The 15,769-nt window shown below is 36.8% G+C and overlaps 1 protein-coding gene across 6 annotated transcripts in view; it reads right to left on the minus strand.

The window, feature by feature from the left end:
- Nucleotides 1-15,769, minus strand: part of PHF20 (PHD finger protein 20) — a 112,191-nt gene that overhangs the window by 53,395 nt on the left and 43,027 nt on the right. For 4 of the 6 annotated variants that reach the window (XR_002326841.2, XM_020998570.2, XM_020998566.2 and 1 more), the window contains 5 exons: nucleotides 13,628-14,012; nucleotides 11,123-11,230; nucleotides 10,270-10,449; nucleotides 9,498-9,677; nucleotides 6,974-7,036 (listed from right to left, as the gene is read on the minus strand). Coding sequence is in view for 5 of the 6 variants with exons in the window: in XM_020998570.2 (XP_020854229.1) it covers nucleotides 6,974-7,036; nucleotides 9,498-9,677; nucleotides 10,270-10,449; nucleotides 11,123-11,230; nucleotides 13,628-14,012 (916 nt within the window). In the remaining variant the exon portion in view is untranslated. The remainder of the gene's footprint in view (nucleotides 1-6,973; nucleotides 7,037-9,497; nucleotides 9,678-10,269; nucleotides 10,450-11,122; nucleotides 11,231-13,627; nucleotides 14,013-15,769) is intronic. The other 2 variants (XM_078150252.1, XM_020998569.2) reach the window with 1 other exon arrangement.

A 15,769-nucleotide genomic window follows, 5' to 3' on the forward strand; every position in this document is an offset into this window, starting at 1 on the left:
GAGAACCACGAGGGAATGAAGTTTAAAAAAAAAAAATCTAGGGGTAGCTAGGTGGCACAGTGGATAGAGCACTGGCCCTGAAATCAGGAGGACCTGAGTTCAAATCCGACCTCAGATCAAACACTTGACACTTACTAGCTGTGTGACCCTAAGCAAGTCACTTAACCCCACCTGCTTTAAAAAAAAATTTTTAATAGAAAAAGAATTATAACAGCAGAAATCAACATTGTTTTGACTATGTAATATTAATCCACAAATTGGTGGCCTCAGTTTCAGTTTTTAAGTATTTTTTCCCCTAAATTCCAGAGGACTTATGATGAAATAGGCTACCTTTCTCCTGATAGAGAGGTGATGGACTCAAGAGTGCATACTGAGAGATATACATATGTATATGTGTATGTGTATGTATATATATATATATATATATATATATGTTGAACATGGCCAATGCAGGAATTTGTTTTAGTTTACTATATATATTTGTAATGGAGAATTTTGCTTTCCTTGTTTTCCAAATTGGGGGTAGGGAGTAGGTGGGAGAAAGAAGAAGATCTTCCTTTGAAAAAAATAACTATTTAAAAACAGTATTATGGAATGCTTGGTGCAAGGACAAGGAAGGAAGAGAAACTAAGTGTGGCTCTTAAGAGATCAGAGATGAGATACAGTAAGGAAGACTAAGGCCAAAACTAGAGCTAGGCAAAGCAATAATACAGGATTGGCCTGGATAGAGCTAGAGTGGAGAATGACACTAATAATCAATAGAAATCACAGCATTTGAAAGCTAAAAAAGACTTTAGAGATCATCTAGTATGTAATTAACTGAAGTGCTATTTGTAGAAACCACATGGTATCTAAGAATTAGAGGATACGTTCCATGTTTACTGTAACACAGGAGACTGAGACGCCACAGACGGGCACAGTCAGAAACCGAACCTCACGTTCCCCGACTACCAGTTGAATGCACTATTCTAAAATACCATACTGCCTCTTGAGGCTGGTTTCTTCATAGAATTGGAGACAATTAGATGGCTACCAAGCTGCAAAAAGAGATTTTACCAAATACAGGGTGGCTGGGTTCAAAGACACAGTGTTGATGTCACTGCAAAATATTTATGTTAAAATACTTAACAAGACTATGGTCTTTCTATTAAGTAACTGTTTTGTACCTATCATTATTCATTAGTTTGGGATGTCAAATTGTTAGAAAATAAGTTACAACTTAAAAATATGGTACAATCTGCAGTATTTCCTTCATATATTCAGCTTTCAAAAGCTGTCTCCCTCTATCAGTCCAAGAAAAAAGAAATCTGTTCTCTCAACTCTCGTAAAATTTTGTACTTCTAATGGATTTATCACAATATGCCTTGTATTTCTTGAGGATGTATCTTCCCTCCCATGAAAAGCTCAATGAGTCAAAGAGAATGTCTTGCTTATCTTTGCCATGTACCACAGGGTTCTGGACATACTAGTCATTTATGTTTGTTGAACTGAATATCTTCAACTCAAACTTAACACAGCAAAGACAAGACAATTCAGCCTTTGAACAAGCTGTAGTATATGAACGTAATGGAATACTATTGTTCCATAAGAAATGATGAGCAGGTGGATTCTAGAAAAACCTGGAAAGACTTACATGAACCGATGCTGAGTGAAGTGAGCAAAACCAGCAGAACATTGTACACAGTAACAGCAATACTGTGCGATGACCAACTCTGATAGACTAAGCTCTTCTCAGCAATGCAAGGATCTAAGACATCTCCAAAAGACTCATGACAGAAAATGCTACCCACATCCAGGAAAAGAACTATGAAGTCAGAATGCAGATCAAAGCATACTACTGTCTCTCTTGTTTTTGTCTTGTCTTTCCTGTGGTTTTTCCCTTTTGTTCTGATTCTTCTTTCACAACATGACTAATGTGGAAATATGTTTAATGTGATCGTACATGCATAGCCTATATCAGACTGAATGTCATCTTGGAGGGGGGGAGAGGAGGAAGGGGAAAAAATTTAGTACTCAAAATGTTATAAAAGTGAATGTTGAAAACTAAAAATAAATAAATTAATTTAATTTTTTAAAAAGTCAATTCAGCATTGAGCCTAGTATTATGGAAAAAGTACTACAGACAGCAAAATAACTACTTACTATATATATATATATATATATATATATATATATATATATATATATATAGAGAGAGAGAGAGAGAGAGAGAGAGAGAGAGAGAGATAGAGAGTATAGAGAAGAAAATATCATTTCCATCACTGCTATAATATAGCTATCTCAGGACACAGCTTTTTAGACTGAAGCAGGCAAGTTTTTGTCTTCCTCAAAGATAAATTCACACAGGAAAAAAATCCAATCAATTAATACAAATGAAAAAACTGAAAACTCCTAGCTGAATATATGTGAAAATACAGAGCTGTTAAAGCTTGAAATTGCACTATGACTCTTGGAACATCCTGTATAAAGGAAAGTAAATGGGAGGGCTATTACTGCAAAAAGACAGGTAGCCTGCTTTGTCACATCAAAGAGGACAACAAGGTTCCAAACACCCTCTCTCATTCTTCAGGATATCATGATGCTCCTCAAAGTTACTGAACTATTTGTAAAGCTACACAAAGCCACTTAGAACTGGCTGCCTACCTATGACAGCAATAAGGAAGTTACCAGAAAATTCTGAAATTGCTCAAGGCTAGAACATGGCTCAAGAAGTTAATAGGGAATGAAGTTTTGGTTCGTGGGGAGGAGGAGAGGTTGTGGCAGCAAGAGCAATGTTGAACATCACAATAACTTACGTATATATGTTCTCGCTGGAAAAGTTTGACTTCAGTATCTTACAAGTCTCACTTACATTAACAAGAAATTCCTTTGAGCATTATTAATATGCCATAGGTTTTCATGCTGCTAAGAATGGCACAAGGGGTAGAGGAAGAAAACCACTGCGGTGAGAATCAGGAGACCTACATTCTCATCCAGACTCTGCCACCTCCTGACTCTGTGACTCCAAGCAAGTCACTTCACCTCACTAGGCCTCAGTTTCCCTCATCTATAAAATGAGGTATTATTTATACCACCCCACTAGGATCACTGAGGAGCAAGTGAGAGAATCTGCCTCTTCTCTGACACTGACCACATTCCACTTTGTATTAGTTTTTTTGGTACAGAAAATTTATGTTCCCTAATAAGACTAGAAGCTTCTTAAAAACCCAGGTGCTGCTGCTGGTGGCACTGTGAACTGATACACCCATTCTGGAGAGCAATCTGGAACTATGCCCAACTGGCTATGGATCTGTGCATATACTTTGACCCAGCAATACCACTACTAAGTCCGTATCCCAAAGAGACTGGCCAAAAAAAAAAAAAGAACCTATTTGTACAAAAATATTTATAGCAGCTCTTTTTTGTGGTGGCAGAGCATTGGAAATAGAGAGGATGCCCATCAATTGGGGAATGGCTCAACAAGTTGTGGTATATGAATATAATGGAATACTACTGTGCTATTAGACATGATGAGCAGGGGCAGCTGGGTGGTGCAGCGGATAAAGCACCAGCCTTGAATTCAAGAGGACCTGAGCTCACCTGAGTTCAAATCTGGCTTCAGACACATAACACTTACTAGCTGTGTGACCCTGGGCAAGTCACTTAACCCCACTGTCTAGCCAGAAAAAAAAAAAGGAATGATGAGCAGAATGCCTTTAGAAAAACCTGGAAAGACTTAAACGAACTGATGCAAAGTGAGCAGAACCAGAAGAACACTGTACACAGTAATAGCAATACCATACAATGATCAACTGTGAATGACTTACCTATTCTCAGCAATATAAACAGCTAAGATAGTTCTGAAGGACAAATGATGAAAAATGCCATCCACCTTCAGAGAGAGATGGAATCTAAATGCAGATTGAAGCATACTGGTTTTTATTTTACTTTATTTTTCTTGTTGTTATTGAAGGTTTTTTTGGTCTGTGTTTTCTTTTACAACATGATTAATATGGAAATATGCTTTGCATGATTGCACATGTATAATCTTTATCAAACTGAATACCTTCTCAATGAGTAGGGAAGGGAAGAAGGGTGAGAGAGAATTTGGAACTCAAAATTGTAATAAATAAATAAATAAAGGTAGTTGGGGGAAAAAATAAGATACTAATTTTTTTAAAAAAAGGAAACCTAGGTGCTCATCAACACTGGTATCCTCAAAATACCCAGGATATAATAAGCATCCAGAAAATAAGCTCAAACCAGGCCCTAAGAAACAAGGTTTAACTTTTTGATCTGAAAAAAATATGACAAGATGCAAAAACAGAAGATATGAACAAAACTTTAATTTTATAAAGAAAAAATATTAAGTTTGTGGCAGATATGGGAATGATTAATATATCTGCATTGTGAGTTACACAAGTTCATTCACTGGCTAACAGATCCTGGCTAATGTATGAATCTTTAACCATATCTCAAAAGTGACAGGGACATGAAAACTTCTTCAAGATTACTGCTGACCACCATATAATAGGAAAAGACAGCCCTATGCCTTCCTTCTTAATAATGGAAATTGAAGACTTTTCCATGTCAGTTTTGCTTCCTATTTAATCTACACATATTTCTCAAGACATTATCAATACTTCGATGGATCTGTGATCTCATGTATTGGGGTACTTACTTGAATGGTATGAATTGCAAAAGATTTACATATTTCTCATACTATAGAATGCTTGCCAAAGTCTTCCCATAAACCTTCCAAATAAATCTACCCAATTTACCAAAGGCCTTTCATTTAACATTCTAAAAGAAAACAGTGGAAACAATCAAGCTGTCCTTTGTAATTTCTCTTTTCACAAGGTGCCCACCCCACCTCCTTTGCTGACCTAATCTATATTCATTAGAGCAAATGCATGGAATCCTGTTCGGGTGTAGACAGGATATCTATCTTGTGATGAAGCATCTGGATCATCCCCAATTTTAGCTCACCATTTATGAGAGGAATGGATGAATGCTACTTGGGATACTAACTGCAACATAAATTTAACAAAACAACACAAACCTTTGCCCAAAATGGAACAAGTTCACCTAACTTTCAGTAGTTCTAAAAACCAGACTGGCTTATAAGAAAATTCTAATGTATTTATTATTTTTGTTTATTTCTCTTAAGTCAAGCCACAAGGAAACAGATATTTCTATTATTTAAGTCCTCTTTCAAATTAGCTCAAATTACATTAGTTGATTTTGAATGGCTTTAAATCATTTTCTAAATCTTGGGCCCAGCCCATCTAGCCTATGTATAAATGGGCAGGACTCTGCAAACTCCAGTAACACAAGTGTAAATAAATTACTATTATTAAGACGTAGGAGTCCAAAACCTAAGACTCTAAGAAATAGAAAACATCAAAATATTAATGGTAAATAAGATGTTATTGTCCTAATTTCCCTACCCCAGCTATGTTTGGTCATCTTCATAAACCCAAGTAATATCAGAAACAACCAAAGGAATGAGAGGGTAGACCCTAAGGTATAAAGCCAATAAACTGTTAAAATAATACATCTGCTCTATGTCTTTTCATTTTTTAAAATCTATCTCAAATTACATTGTCCATAACCAGACTTCAAGATATTTACAAATGGGGACCATTTTTTTCTAAGTGCTTAACAAAGCACAATAAATATAGAAGTACAAGTTAATGTGAGCTAAATAGGGAAACAACATGCCTGGGTTTGTTCAAAACTGAAATTAATTAATTGGCCCACCTGCTTTTAATGCTTCCCCCAAAAAAAAATGTCAGTAAGTAGTCAACTCAATTATTTGGATATGATAAGCAGAAAGCTTTGATACAAACAACAGAAAACCTCAGATCATCCGTCTACCTGGGTATAATAAAATCCTAAAGTAAGAAAGAGGCCTGTCCCTTATGGTAAGATCTATCTCTGCCCCAAGACAACTTTGAAAGATTCAAAGCCAAAAGGAAGCTAGGAGATAGAGAACCAGCTCTTTTCTCTCTTCCAAAATCTTGTCCCTCTTCTCCAGCTGTCTACTGGACACCTCCACCTGGATGTCCCAAAGCCAGCTAAAATGCACCATGTCCAAAACAGAATTCATTATTTTTCTACCTAAACTCACCCTCTCCCTATTCCTATTAGGCCCCACCCTTATGGGTGCTCAACCTACGGGATCATGCTCAACTTTTCCTTCTTACCACCAATTTCCAATCAGTTGCCAAGTTTTATGGAATTCTACCAACACAACACCTCTCACATTCACCTCCTCTCCACTTATAGTACAACCAAAATAATTCAAGCTTTCCTCACCCAGACGGCTACAATAGTCTACTACTTTGGCCTCCTTGCATACAATTTTTTCCCTTTCTACTCTATCTTCCATGTGCCTATCAAATTGACATTGCTAAAGCAGAGGTCAAACCATGTCACCCGTCTGCTCAAAAAGCTTCCATGGTTCCATATGGGCTCTAGGATGAGAAGTAAGTTCCTCCGTTGGGTGTTTAAGGCCCTTCACAATCTGACTCCGGCCTATCATTCCAGGCTGACTACACATTCCTCTCCCTTACATACCCTAAGCTCCAGCCAGACTGGCCTAGTTATAGTCCCCAGTACCAAACAGTCTCTATCCAGCCTCCATAGTTTGCACAGGCTGCACCCCACTTCCAACATGTTCTATCTCCTACACTTTGCCTCTGGGAAGCTCCCTTCAAGGCTTAGCTCAATTGCTTCCTCCTTAAAGAGTCCTTTTCTGACTCCCTCAATTGTTAAACACACTAGTTAACCTCACCCATCGCTTTTACTTATTTGATATATATCCTAGATTTATATTCTGGGAACATGCTGTATCCCCTAGCAGAAGATAAGCCCCATAAGACCAGGGACTGTATCACCTTTGTATCTGTATTCCCAGTCTCGTTTATCCCCTATTTATTCGTTGTATTCCCAGTCCCAAGAACATAGTAAGTGCTTATGAAATGCTTACCGATTGATCTAACATTTAATCCAGCCCCTTCCCATGTACGGCTGAGGGAACTGAACCCTAAAACTTAAAAAGACACGCCCAATGTTACAATGGGAGTAAGCAGCAGAGGCAGGTTTCAAACCCTCCTCTGACACTGACTCAATGTAATAAACAATGGTGACAAGTCAATCTTTTCAAGCAGCTTTTATGAAACCACATTTATACAAGTTATACAGCAGCCATAAAGGCCTAAAAACCTATCTAGTGCAAAACGGCTTTCAAAATTTGGTTTTTTTAAAATAGATTTCACCTTTCACTGTCTATATAGAATAAAATTCCACTGAAGAGTTACATTATTCTTCATATTTGAAAATAAACTTTTGGAGGAAAAAAACAGTACTGGCCCACATAATCAACATTATGAAAATACTATTACATTTGGTACAAAACACTATTTTGTGCTTAAAATGATTAGTATATTACAGTTACATTAAATAACCTAATTTCATAATCCAGGGTCTTACAGTATTATAAATGCAAAATGAGATTGACACTGCTTTTTTAAAAAATGTTTTAACTGGCTTGCTGAATATACAGTATAATAGACAGCTATGTTATTATAAGAACCTCTTAATATCTACTGACTTTTTTTTAACCTGTTACTCCCGAGCTGTGGGACCATAACTGCACACAGCCCTCCTCTGTTTTCTAGTGTCCCTCTCAAAAATACCAGCAAATAGATAATCTAACAAAGACTCTATCAGATTTATTTTAAAACTATGCATCTGGGTCCATCTGTGAAATTCTCTGCTACTATCAATCAATTAATCAATAAAAACTGATTAAACAACCTAATAAGCAGCTACAAAGGCCTAAGGAATGTATTAAATACAGGAAGTCTAAGGCCCTTAAAACTTGTTACACCAAAGTAGCTTTCAAAATTTGATGTCTGGGTGCAGTGGATAGAGCACTGGCCTGGAGTCAGAAAGACCTGAGTTCAAATTGGGCCTCTGTGGGGCAGCTAGGTGGCACAGTGGATACAGCACCGGATCTGGAGTCAGGAGGACAAGTTCAAATGTGGCCTCAGACTAAACACTTGATACTTACTAGCTGAGTGACCCTGAGCAAATCACTTAACCCCAATTGCCTTGCAAAAATAAATAAATAAATAAATAAAGCAACTTTGGCCTCAGACACTTCCTAGCTGTGTGATCCTGGGCAAGTCACTTAATCATATTTGCCTCAGTTTCCTCATCTGCAAAATAAGCTGGAGAAGGAAATGGCAAACCACTCTAGTATCTTTGACAGGAAAACCTCAAATGGGGTCACTAAGAGTTGGACATGATTGAACAACAATGAAAATGTGCTAGGCACTGTTTGAAGTACTGAGGATACAAAGACAGTTACAAGATATCCCATTTCCTTGAGAAGCTCGCAATCTAATGGAGAAAAGATAACATGCAAACAACTGTAAAAACAAGCTATACACTGGATATCAAATTGGAAATAATCAACAGAGTGAAGGCACTAACATTAAGGGGAAAGGCTTCCTACAGAAGGTGAGATTTTAGCCGGGACCTGAAGGAAGCCAGAGAAAGCAGGAGGTGGAGAGGGAGAAAATGACAGATGGAGCAGAACAGAGAGAGGGAGAGAGAGGAAAAGGAAGAGGGAGAAGGGGAATGAGAGGACAGAAGGAGAAATGGAGAGGGTGTGTGTGTGTGTGAGTGTGAGAAACAGACAGAGAGGGAGACAGGGAGACAGAGAGAGACAGAGAGAAAACACACATTCAACACATGAGGGATAGTCAGTGAAAATGCCTGGAGTTTAGTAGAGCTCAGATTACGTTGAAAAAAATCGAGAGGGCAAAAATATTTCTCACAAGATCTTTTTCACTGGCCCACCAGGTACAGTCAAAAGCATCTCAGGAACTCAGTTCACAGTTAGGTTCTAGATGGAACAAACTCTGAAGTAGGGATGGATCCACTATCACATATTTTCCCTTGAATTTTTCCATTTAAGTAATATTAACTCTACTACAGTAGATATCCCTGTTGGGTTCTGCTGGAAAAGTGGGTTGCCCTGTTGGATCTGGGGCTTTAAAATATGTTCAAGATATGCTCAAATTTAAACATCTTTTCTTTCTATTTCAACTGTTTAACCTTCTTCACACGATACACAAAAACAAAACTGAAAATGTTTTGTCCAATTATTTTTAGAATATTTCAACATTTGGGAGGAGGAAGTATATAGAGGAAAAGAAATATTTTGGTTTCATACCCAAATAAAATTTTAAGTGCATTAAGCTGTTGAATTGCAATCACTATTTGAAAGTAAACCCCACCACATGCAAACTGTTTGCAACTTTTAAATATATTATGTGAAAAGAGAAAATTCATTCTTAGAAGCAGAATTTTTTAATTAAGCAGCCAAAGCAAAAGCAAAGAAATATGTACTTTTAGAAGATAATTATGAGAAGGCTCTTATCAGTAACTTATCATAAATAAAAGGTATTCAAGTCTTGTATTTGTCAGGGCTAAATCTGAACCTGTTACAGCAGAAATCTCTTTCAATTCAGCAAGTGGAGAAGATAGTTCAGCATCTACAGCTTTGTCTTCCATTGAATTGCAATTCAAATCAAATGCTGCAGTCTCCAATCCATCCACAAAGGACTGGTGTGTTAGTTCAGATGAGCTTTTATCAGACTGGACCGGAGATTCTAAATGACCTAAAAGAAAAAAATGGAAGCTTGGCAACCATACATTTGCCAGTCAAAAACACTACACAAAAATCATGGAATAGACAGTTTCATGACAACACATGATAAGGACAGCCAGTTACTAACAACAATTAACATTCACAATGTGCATTAAGCTGTTAAAAAACCAAAGCTGAAATTACATAAACACCCATTTAGGACTGATATCATTCCTAAATGGAAACAAAGGAGGAGCTAACTAAAGCAAGAAACAGAGTCACTGAGGGTGAAAACACAGAAGAATAAAGAATAGGAAATACAATCTAAGTCTGTTTTAACAGAGTGGCAGAATCACATCAATAATGTATATCTAAACCAACTTTCTGAAACTCTTACCACAAGGATATCGAAATCTGACTATAACATTTGGAAAATCTCTCAACCAATTTAGTAAAGAATAATATATCAAGAAATCATTGCAACACACTGCAGAATTTGATTTCAAAAGGATTTCATATTTGTTTAAAGTATATACAAAGGTTTGATAAACTCCATTTCCTTAATTTATACATCTTAGCCACCAGAAGAGCAGGAAACTGGTACATGATAGACAGATACTTACCTTCTTCTGATTCCTTGGCGAGAAGCAAAGTATCTTCTGAAGGAGCGCTATCAACCACATTTGCTATAACCAAGTCTGCATCTAGGATGTCATGGCTTCCACTATTAGAAAGCCTTGATGATCGTCTCCTGGTCAAGTCTTTGTCATTATTTTCTGGGTAGGTTTTTGGCTTTTCCTGAGCTAAAACCCATTAACAGAGCTGTAGTTAGTTGTGATTAATTTTAACATAGATGTATCAAAGCTAAGACTGACTTTCTGGGCTAGATTAACTTCTTATTCAGTATCATACAGAAAGGCTTATGGACTCTTACTCCAGTACACAAAAGGAAACATTTTCCTATTTTATATTTTTTAAAAGGTTGTGGTCTTGTTACCAAAGGAAAATTTTACTTATATAAAGATTTTGTGGTCTGAAAATACATGCAATGGGGGTCATTCACAAATCCTAGCTATTAAGGTCTATTTGGAAACTCCCCAAGAGTCCCAAATTCTACGTTACAATTCCCAAAGTCAATAATGTGGTTTATTCAGCATTTCACTCAGAACGAGAGACTAAAAATATTAGCAAGTCATTAAACTTATATCATGGTACATTCAAAATCAAATGTACTATCCTTTGTGTACAAATACAATGCTATTAACCCACACTCAAAATAGCACATAGCTGAATATTCATTTTTCTAGTATCAGTTCAGGGTTTGCACCAGCCTAGCCCCATATCATACCATGGAATAGCTTCAAATGTGCAAGACAACTGAGTAATGTAAGATAAAAGTTGTCAGTTTAGCTTCATCAAAATCATGCTCTAATCCAAGCTTAGAGTCTCTCTCTTGTGCACACACAAAATACTCACATGAATTTTTTTCAAGCCTGGGGCGCTTTAACGGGATTTCAGTTCCTTTTGATATTTTCCGGCGTCTTAATTCCAATGTTATTGGTTGCAAAGTTTGGGAATTTGGTTCTAGAAAATCAATGAAAATTTTAAAAAACAAGGAGAACCGAGCCAACTTCATTGACACATTCAAGGACATACATCTCTTTATGAAAATTACCTTATAACCAGCTAATTTATTTGCTTTACCTAAGAAAAGCAAGTTCAATTTTTCTTGTTCTTTCACTGTTGCCTCTTAAAAAGGCAGAAGGAGCTATTCATCATGTTATCCTTAAAAAGAGCTGCTGACACACTGCAGATGACTAAAATCAAGTAACATTTTGATTTTCCACTTCTTTTATGTTTTATTCCTATTATAGACATTTTAACTCAACCTTCATTACCCCAACTCATACTCATGTTCCCCTAAGCCTTGGAGCTCAAACATGTCAAAACAATTAACTTCCTTTAAAGTGTCAAAGTGCTATGATAACCAACTAAATTAATACCTGACTTAATGTAATTATTTTTTTAAAAAAACCATTTCTCCCATCCTTTAGTATCATAGATCTAGAGCTGGAATAGCCCTCACTCAGAAGCTATCCAGTCCTAACTCTTCATTTCACAGATGAGAAAACCCAGGCCCAAGAAAGCCATGACTTGCCCAAGGTAACACAGGTAGAATGTATTAGAGTTGGGATTTGAACTTCTGACTCCAAAGCCAAAGCTCTTTCCACTTTACCAGACTACTTCCCAAGGTCTTCTAAACTCTCATAGGACCTCTCAGTGAAATGACTGACTATAAGTATACAACAGGAATGTTGTATAGACACCATCATAAAGTATAAGTCCTAAACTCTTTCATACGATTATGGCCTTCAAACCCTATCTGGAAAATCAGACAACTTAAAGTTACCTGGTATGAATACAAGAAATATGAGTATATTTTCATATGGGGTCCCATAAACAATTCTATAAAGCTCAACTGAATTTGCTATTATAGTACACTCTTTAGTTATTTTTTTATTATTCTTGGCAAAGAATTTTTCATTATTCTTTGCTCTCTTAATTAATTCTTAATTCTTAGTGGCATAACTTAGCAATTTCTGTTACTGTTATTACTGTTTGTTTTCAAGCAAAAATAATTATTTCTACCTACTGGAGAAGGCTAAGAGCCAAGAAGACAACTATGCTTAGAGAGGGAGGAGAAAATCTCATCTAAAGTTGATTTTCACCCATCAAAGCTTGTGCCTTGTTCCTCTCAGACTCCTTTCCTTCCCCTTTTCCCCTCCCCACTCTTTCTCTCATATAAAGTAGGGTACAAGGAAACAGAATGGAAGAACTAGATAACTTCCTGGTTCTTCATCAGTGATTTCATTTCACAGTGTGAACTTTTTTTTAGATTTGTGAATATCTTGATCATATACAGGTCTACACAACATACCATTATTCAAAAGGGTATACAAAAACACATTCCAAAGTCAAACACAGATTACATCCATTACAAACCAAGGCTCTCCCAAACCCCACTGAACAGAACTCATTCAAGCAATTTTTACTACAACAAATTCCAAGGCAACAAAATAATTTGAATAATCTCTTAGAGTCTGCTGTAACAGAATTTTACTTAATATCATCTGTACACTGCATTAAAGAACACTGCCATACAGAATAGACTATTATAGAGCTGGAAGAGACCTTAGAGGTCATCTAATTCACCCTATCATATTACAGAGGAGGAAAACTGAGGTCCAGGAAGTTCACACACAGCAAGTTTTGGGCTGTAACTCAAACCCAGTTTTACCGACTTCTGTTTTGATATCCTTTTCTGCTATAACGCATTACCTTCTGTCTAGGAACAAAGAGACACAATTTAAGGATTGATTACATACTGTAGTATTCTACAGTCTTCCAAACTATCTTTGAAAACTGCCCCTGGATTACAAAGTTCATGTCACTCCCCCTTTCTAGCTCTAGTACATCCTTCAATGTATCCTAACCCATACACCTAACTTTTCTTATCATATTTACATTGTCTTGAATTAATTTTAAAACTCTTCGCCTTGATAAATAATTGACTTAGTTTGAGTTTCCTTTCAGCAGTTGCTAATAAGGTGAATTAAATGAAATTACTCAAATATGCACAAGCAAAAAACATCTAAGTTTGCAGAAAGTTTATGTCTGCATGAAAGTTTCTTCTGCATAACTATCACTGCAGTTCCAAATGCAACTGTGTACGTGGGTTGCAAAAAAAAAAAAGTCTGTTGCCTTGCTGATGTCACTGCTTAAGGACAACAGCACAATTCAACTCTATTTGCACATTTATGATCACAGAGACAGCATCTGGACATTACAGAACAACTTTTCCAAGCCAGTGATAATTGTGTCATAGGTGCCACGACTTCACTTTACCCACAACAAATAGACCATTTCCTGTAGAAAAAGTCACAAGTTTCTGCAACCACACGCATGCTCTTCAGAACTCACCAGACGGAGGTATGGAAGGGGGCCGGCCTCGCTTTCTTTTGGGCTCCCTTAGATTTTCCTGTGTATTCTTCACAATGTCATTCTCAGGCTTCTTGTCTGCCTGGGTCTCCCCAGAATATTCTCTGTCATTTTCTGAAATATTCTCCTTGTCTTCTTTCTCATTCTTCGGCAGACCTTTTTCAGACCCCTTCCCTTTTTCAGGACTGACTAACTTTCCTTCTCTGTCAGGCTGTCTGGATCTCTTTTCAGCCTTTAAAGTCTTGTCATCTTTGTCTTTCTTAGCATGAGCAGGCACTTTTCTCTGCTCTTTAAACTTCCCTCGGTTATCATGAGATGAAAAGCTTTCGTTATCTTTTTCTTTAGGCCTGGCATTGCCCACGATACTCTAAAACAGGCAAAACAGCAGTGAGAAATATTTTTGTGATTACTTACAGTTTTAAACTGGAAGGCTTCTACAAAGATTTAAAGACAAATAAATATAAGATGACATTTGTTCTATCTCCATCTTATACTGCATTGCTCAAAAGAACCATTCAAATACTGTTCTTAAAAACATCTTCATAAGCACTGGCCCTGGAGTCAGGATGACCTGAGTTCAAATGTGACCTCAGACACATAACATTTATACTAGCTGTGTGACCCTGGGCAAGTCACTTAACCCCAATTGCCTTGCCAAAAAAAAAAATCTCCAAGACTTAAAAAAAAAGGTTACTCCTATATTTCTGATATGTAATGCGTTTGAAATCCAGTTCTCCAATTCTGTAAAGCACTTATACTACCTTATGCAGAAATTGCTAAGTACTAGAAATAATATACAAATCTATATTCAGTCCATGTCTTTAGAAGCATCATCAGAGAGGCTTTTTAAAAATATGCATGCAGGACCCAAACTCTTCCTTGGTGCTTGAAAGCGATCCTTACCAAGTGAAGGAGTGGTTTAAAGGGCCATCACTATTCTTGGCCAAGCTCCTTTACCAGGAAAGAGCCTATGGAGCAAGATAAAGGTCATGCTTGGACCAAGGACCTGTGCTATATGCCCTAGACAATTTTCATCTCTGCCTTTAAGTGGCAGACTGTTATTATCTCTCAAGTATATCTATCAACAAAAACAATAAAACCTTCTGAACCCATAGTCTCTGAAACTTAAGGTATCAAAACACTTTCTCTGAATGTCCCTACCTTAGCAAGAAAAGCATAGGGAAAACAAAGGGAAAGGAATCATCTGTCAGTCCTCATTCCAAAATAACAACTAATCTGGAGACAAAATTCATTCTGAAGATCCAGGCTAAGAATTCTAAATTATATAAGACCATCAGTCTACAAATCTTCAAGCATCAGAGAACCTGAATCACAGAACTTGAAGACTCTGACAAGGCAGCTGCAACTGTCCTCAGCCAAAACGGCTACAGCATAGTTAGCCCTGGGCAAGGAAAAATCAAATTATTCTACCACACATGGCATGGGAAAGGGAAAAAGAGGCTATTTCCTATGACAAAGGTTCAAGTAAAACAATGACATTACAGTAAATAAAGTCTTTCAGAGGTAATAATATTTTTTTAAAAAAAGGTTTTCCTAATCTATTACTCATTTTACTATTTACTATTACTCATTCTTTTTGAAACCATTATAACCAATATAAAGATGTTAAGAACAATGAAAACAGAGAACAAAATATATCCTTTTGGACCAATTACTGTACTAGATGAAAAGTTCAAGATAACAACACAAGATAAATATCACTTAAATACCTATAATGTACCAAAACGTACACAGACAAAACAGGCATGCATCCACATGAGGTAACCTGAAAAGAAACCTTCCACAGGTGCCCCTTAGCACAGTGCCTGGCACAGAGTTAGTACATAATAAATTTTCTTTCTTTCTTTGTGTCTTTTTGTCTTTCTATCTTTCTTCCTTTTTATCCATCTATTTCCAACCCAGGTGGCTGGCCCTAGATCCAGAGCAGAAGTACCAGGAAATCCTATTCTTCAAGGGATTCAAATGACTCTCAAGCAAATGCACACCTACCCCAAAAACTGAGGTAAATGAGAGAAGCAACACCAACACACTGGATGAGATTTTGGGTGAGGGTTCCTTATACAGGATCAAAAAAATGTGATTTCTACAACTATGTGACCTTTT

Source organism: Phascolarctos cinereus, unplaced genomic scaffold (genome assembly GCF_003287225.1).
Source record: "Phascolarctos cinereus isolate Bilbo 61053 unplaced genomic scaffold, phaCin_HiC Scaffold_2;HRSCAF=192, whole genome shotgun sequence".
NCBI classification, from domain to species: domain Eukaryota; kingdom Metazoa; phylum Chordata; class Mammalia; order Diprotodontia; family Phascolarctidae; genus Phascolarctos; species Phascolarctos cinereus.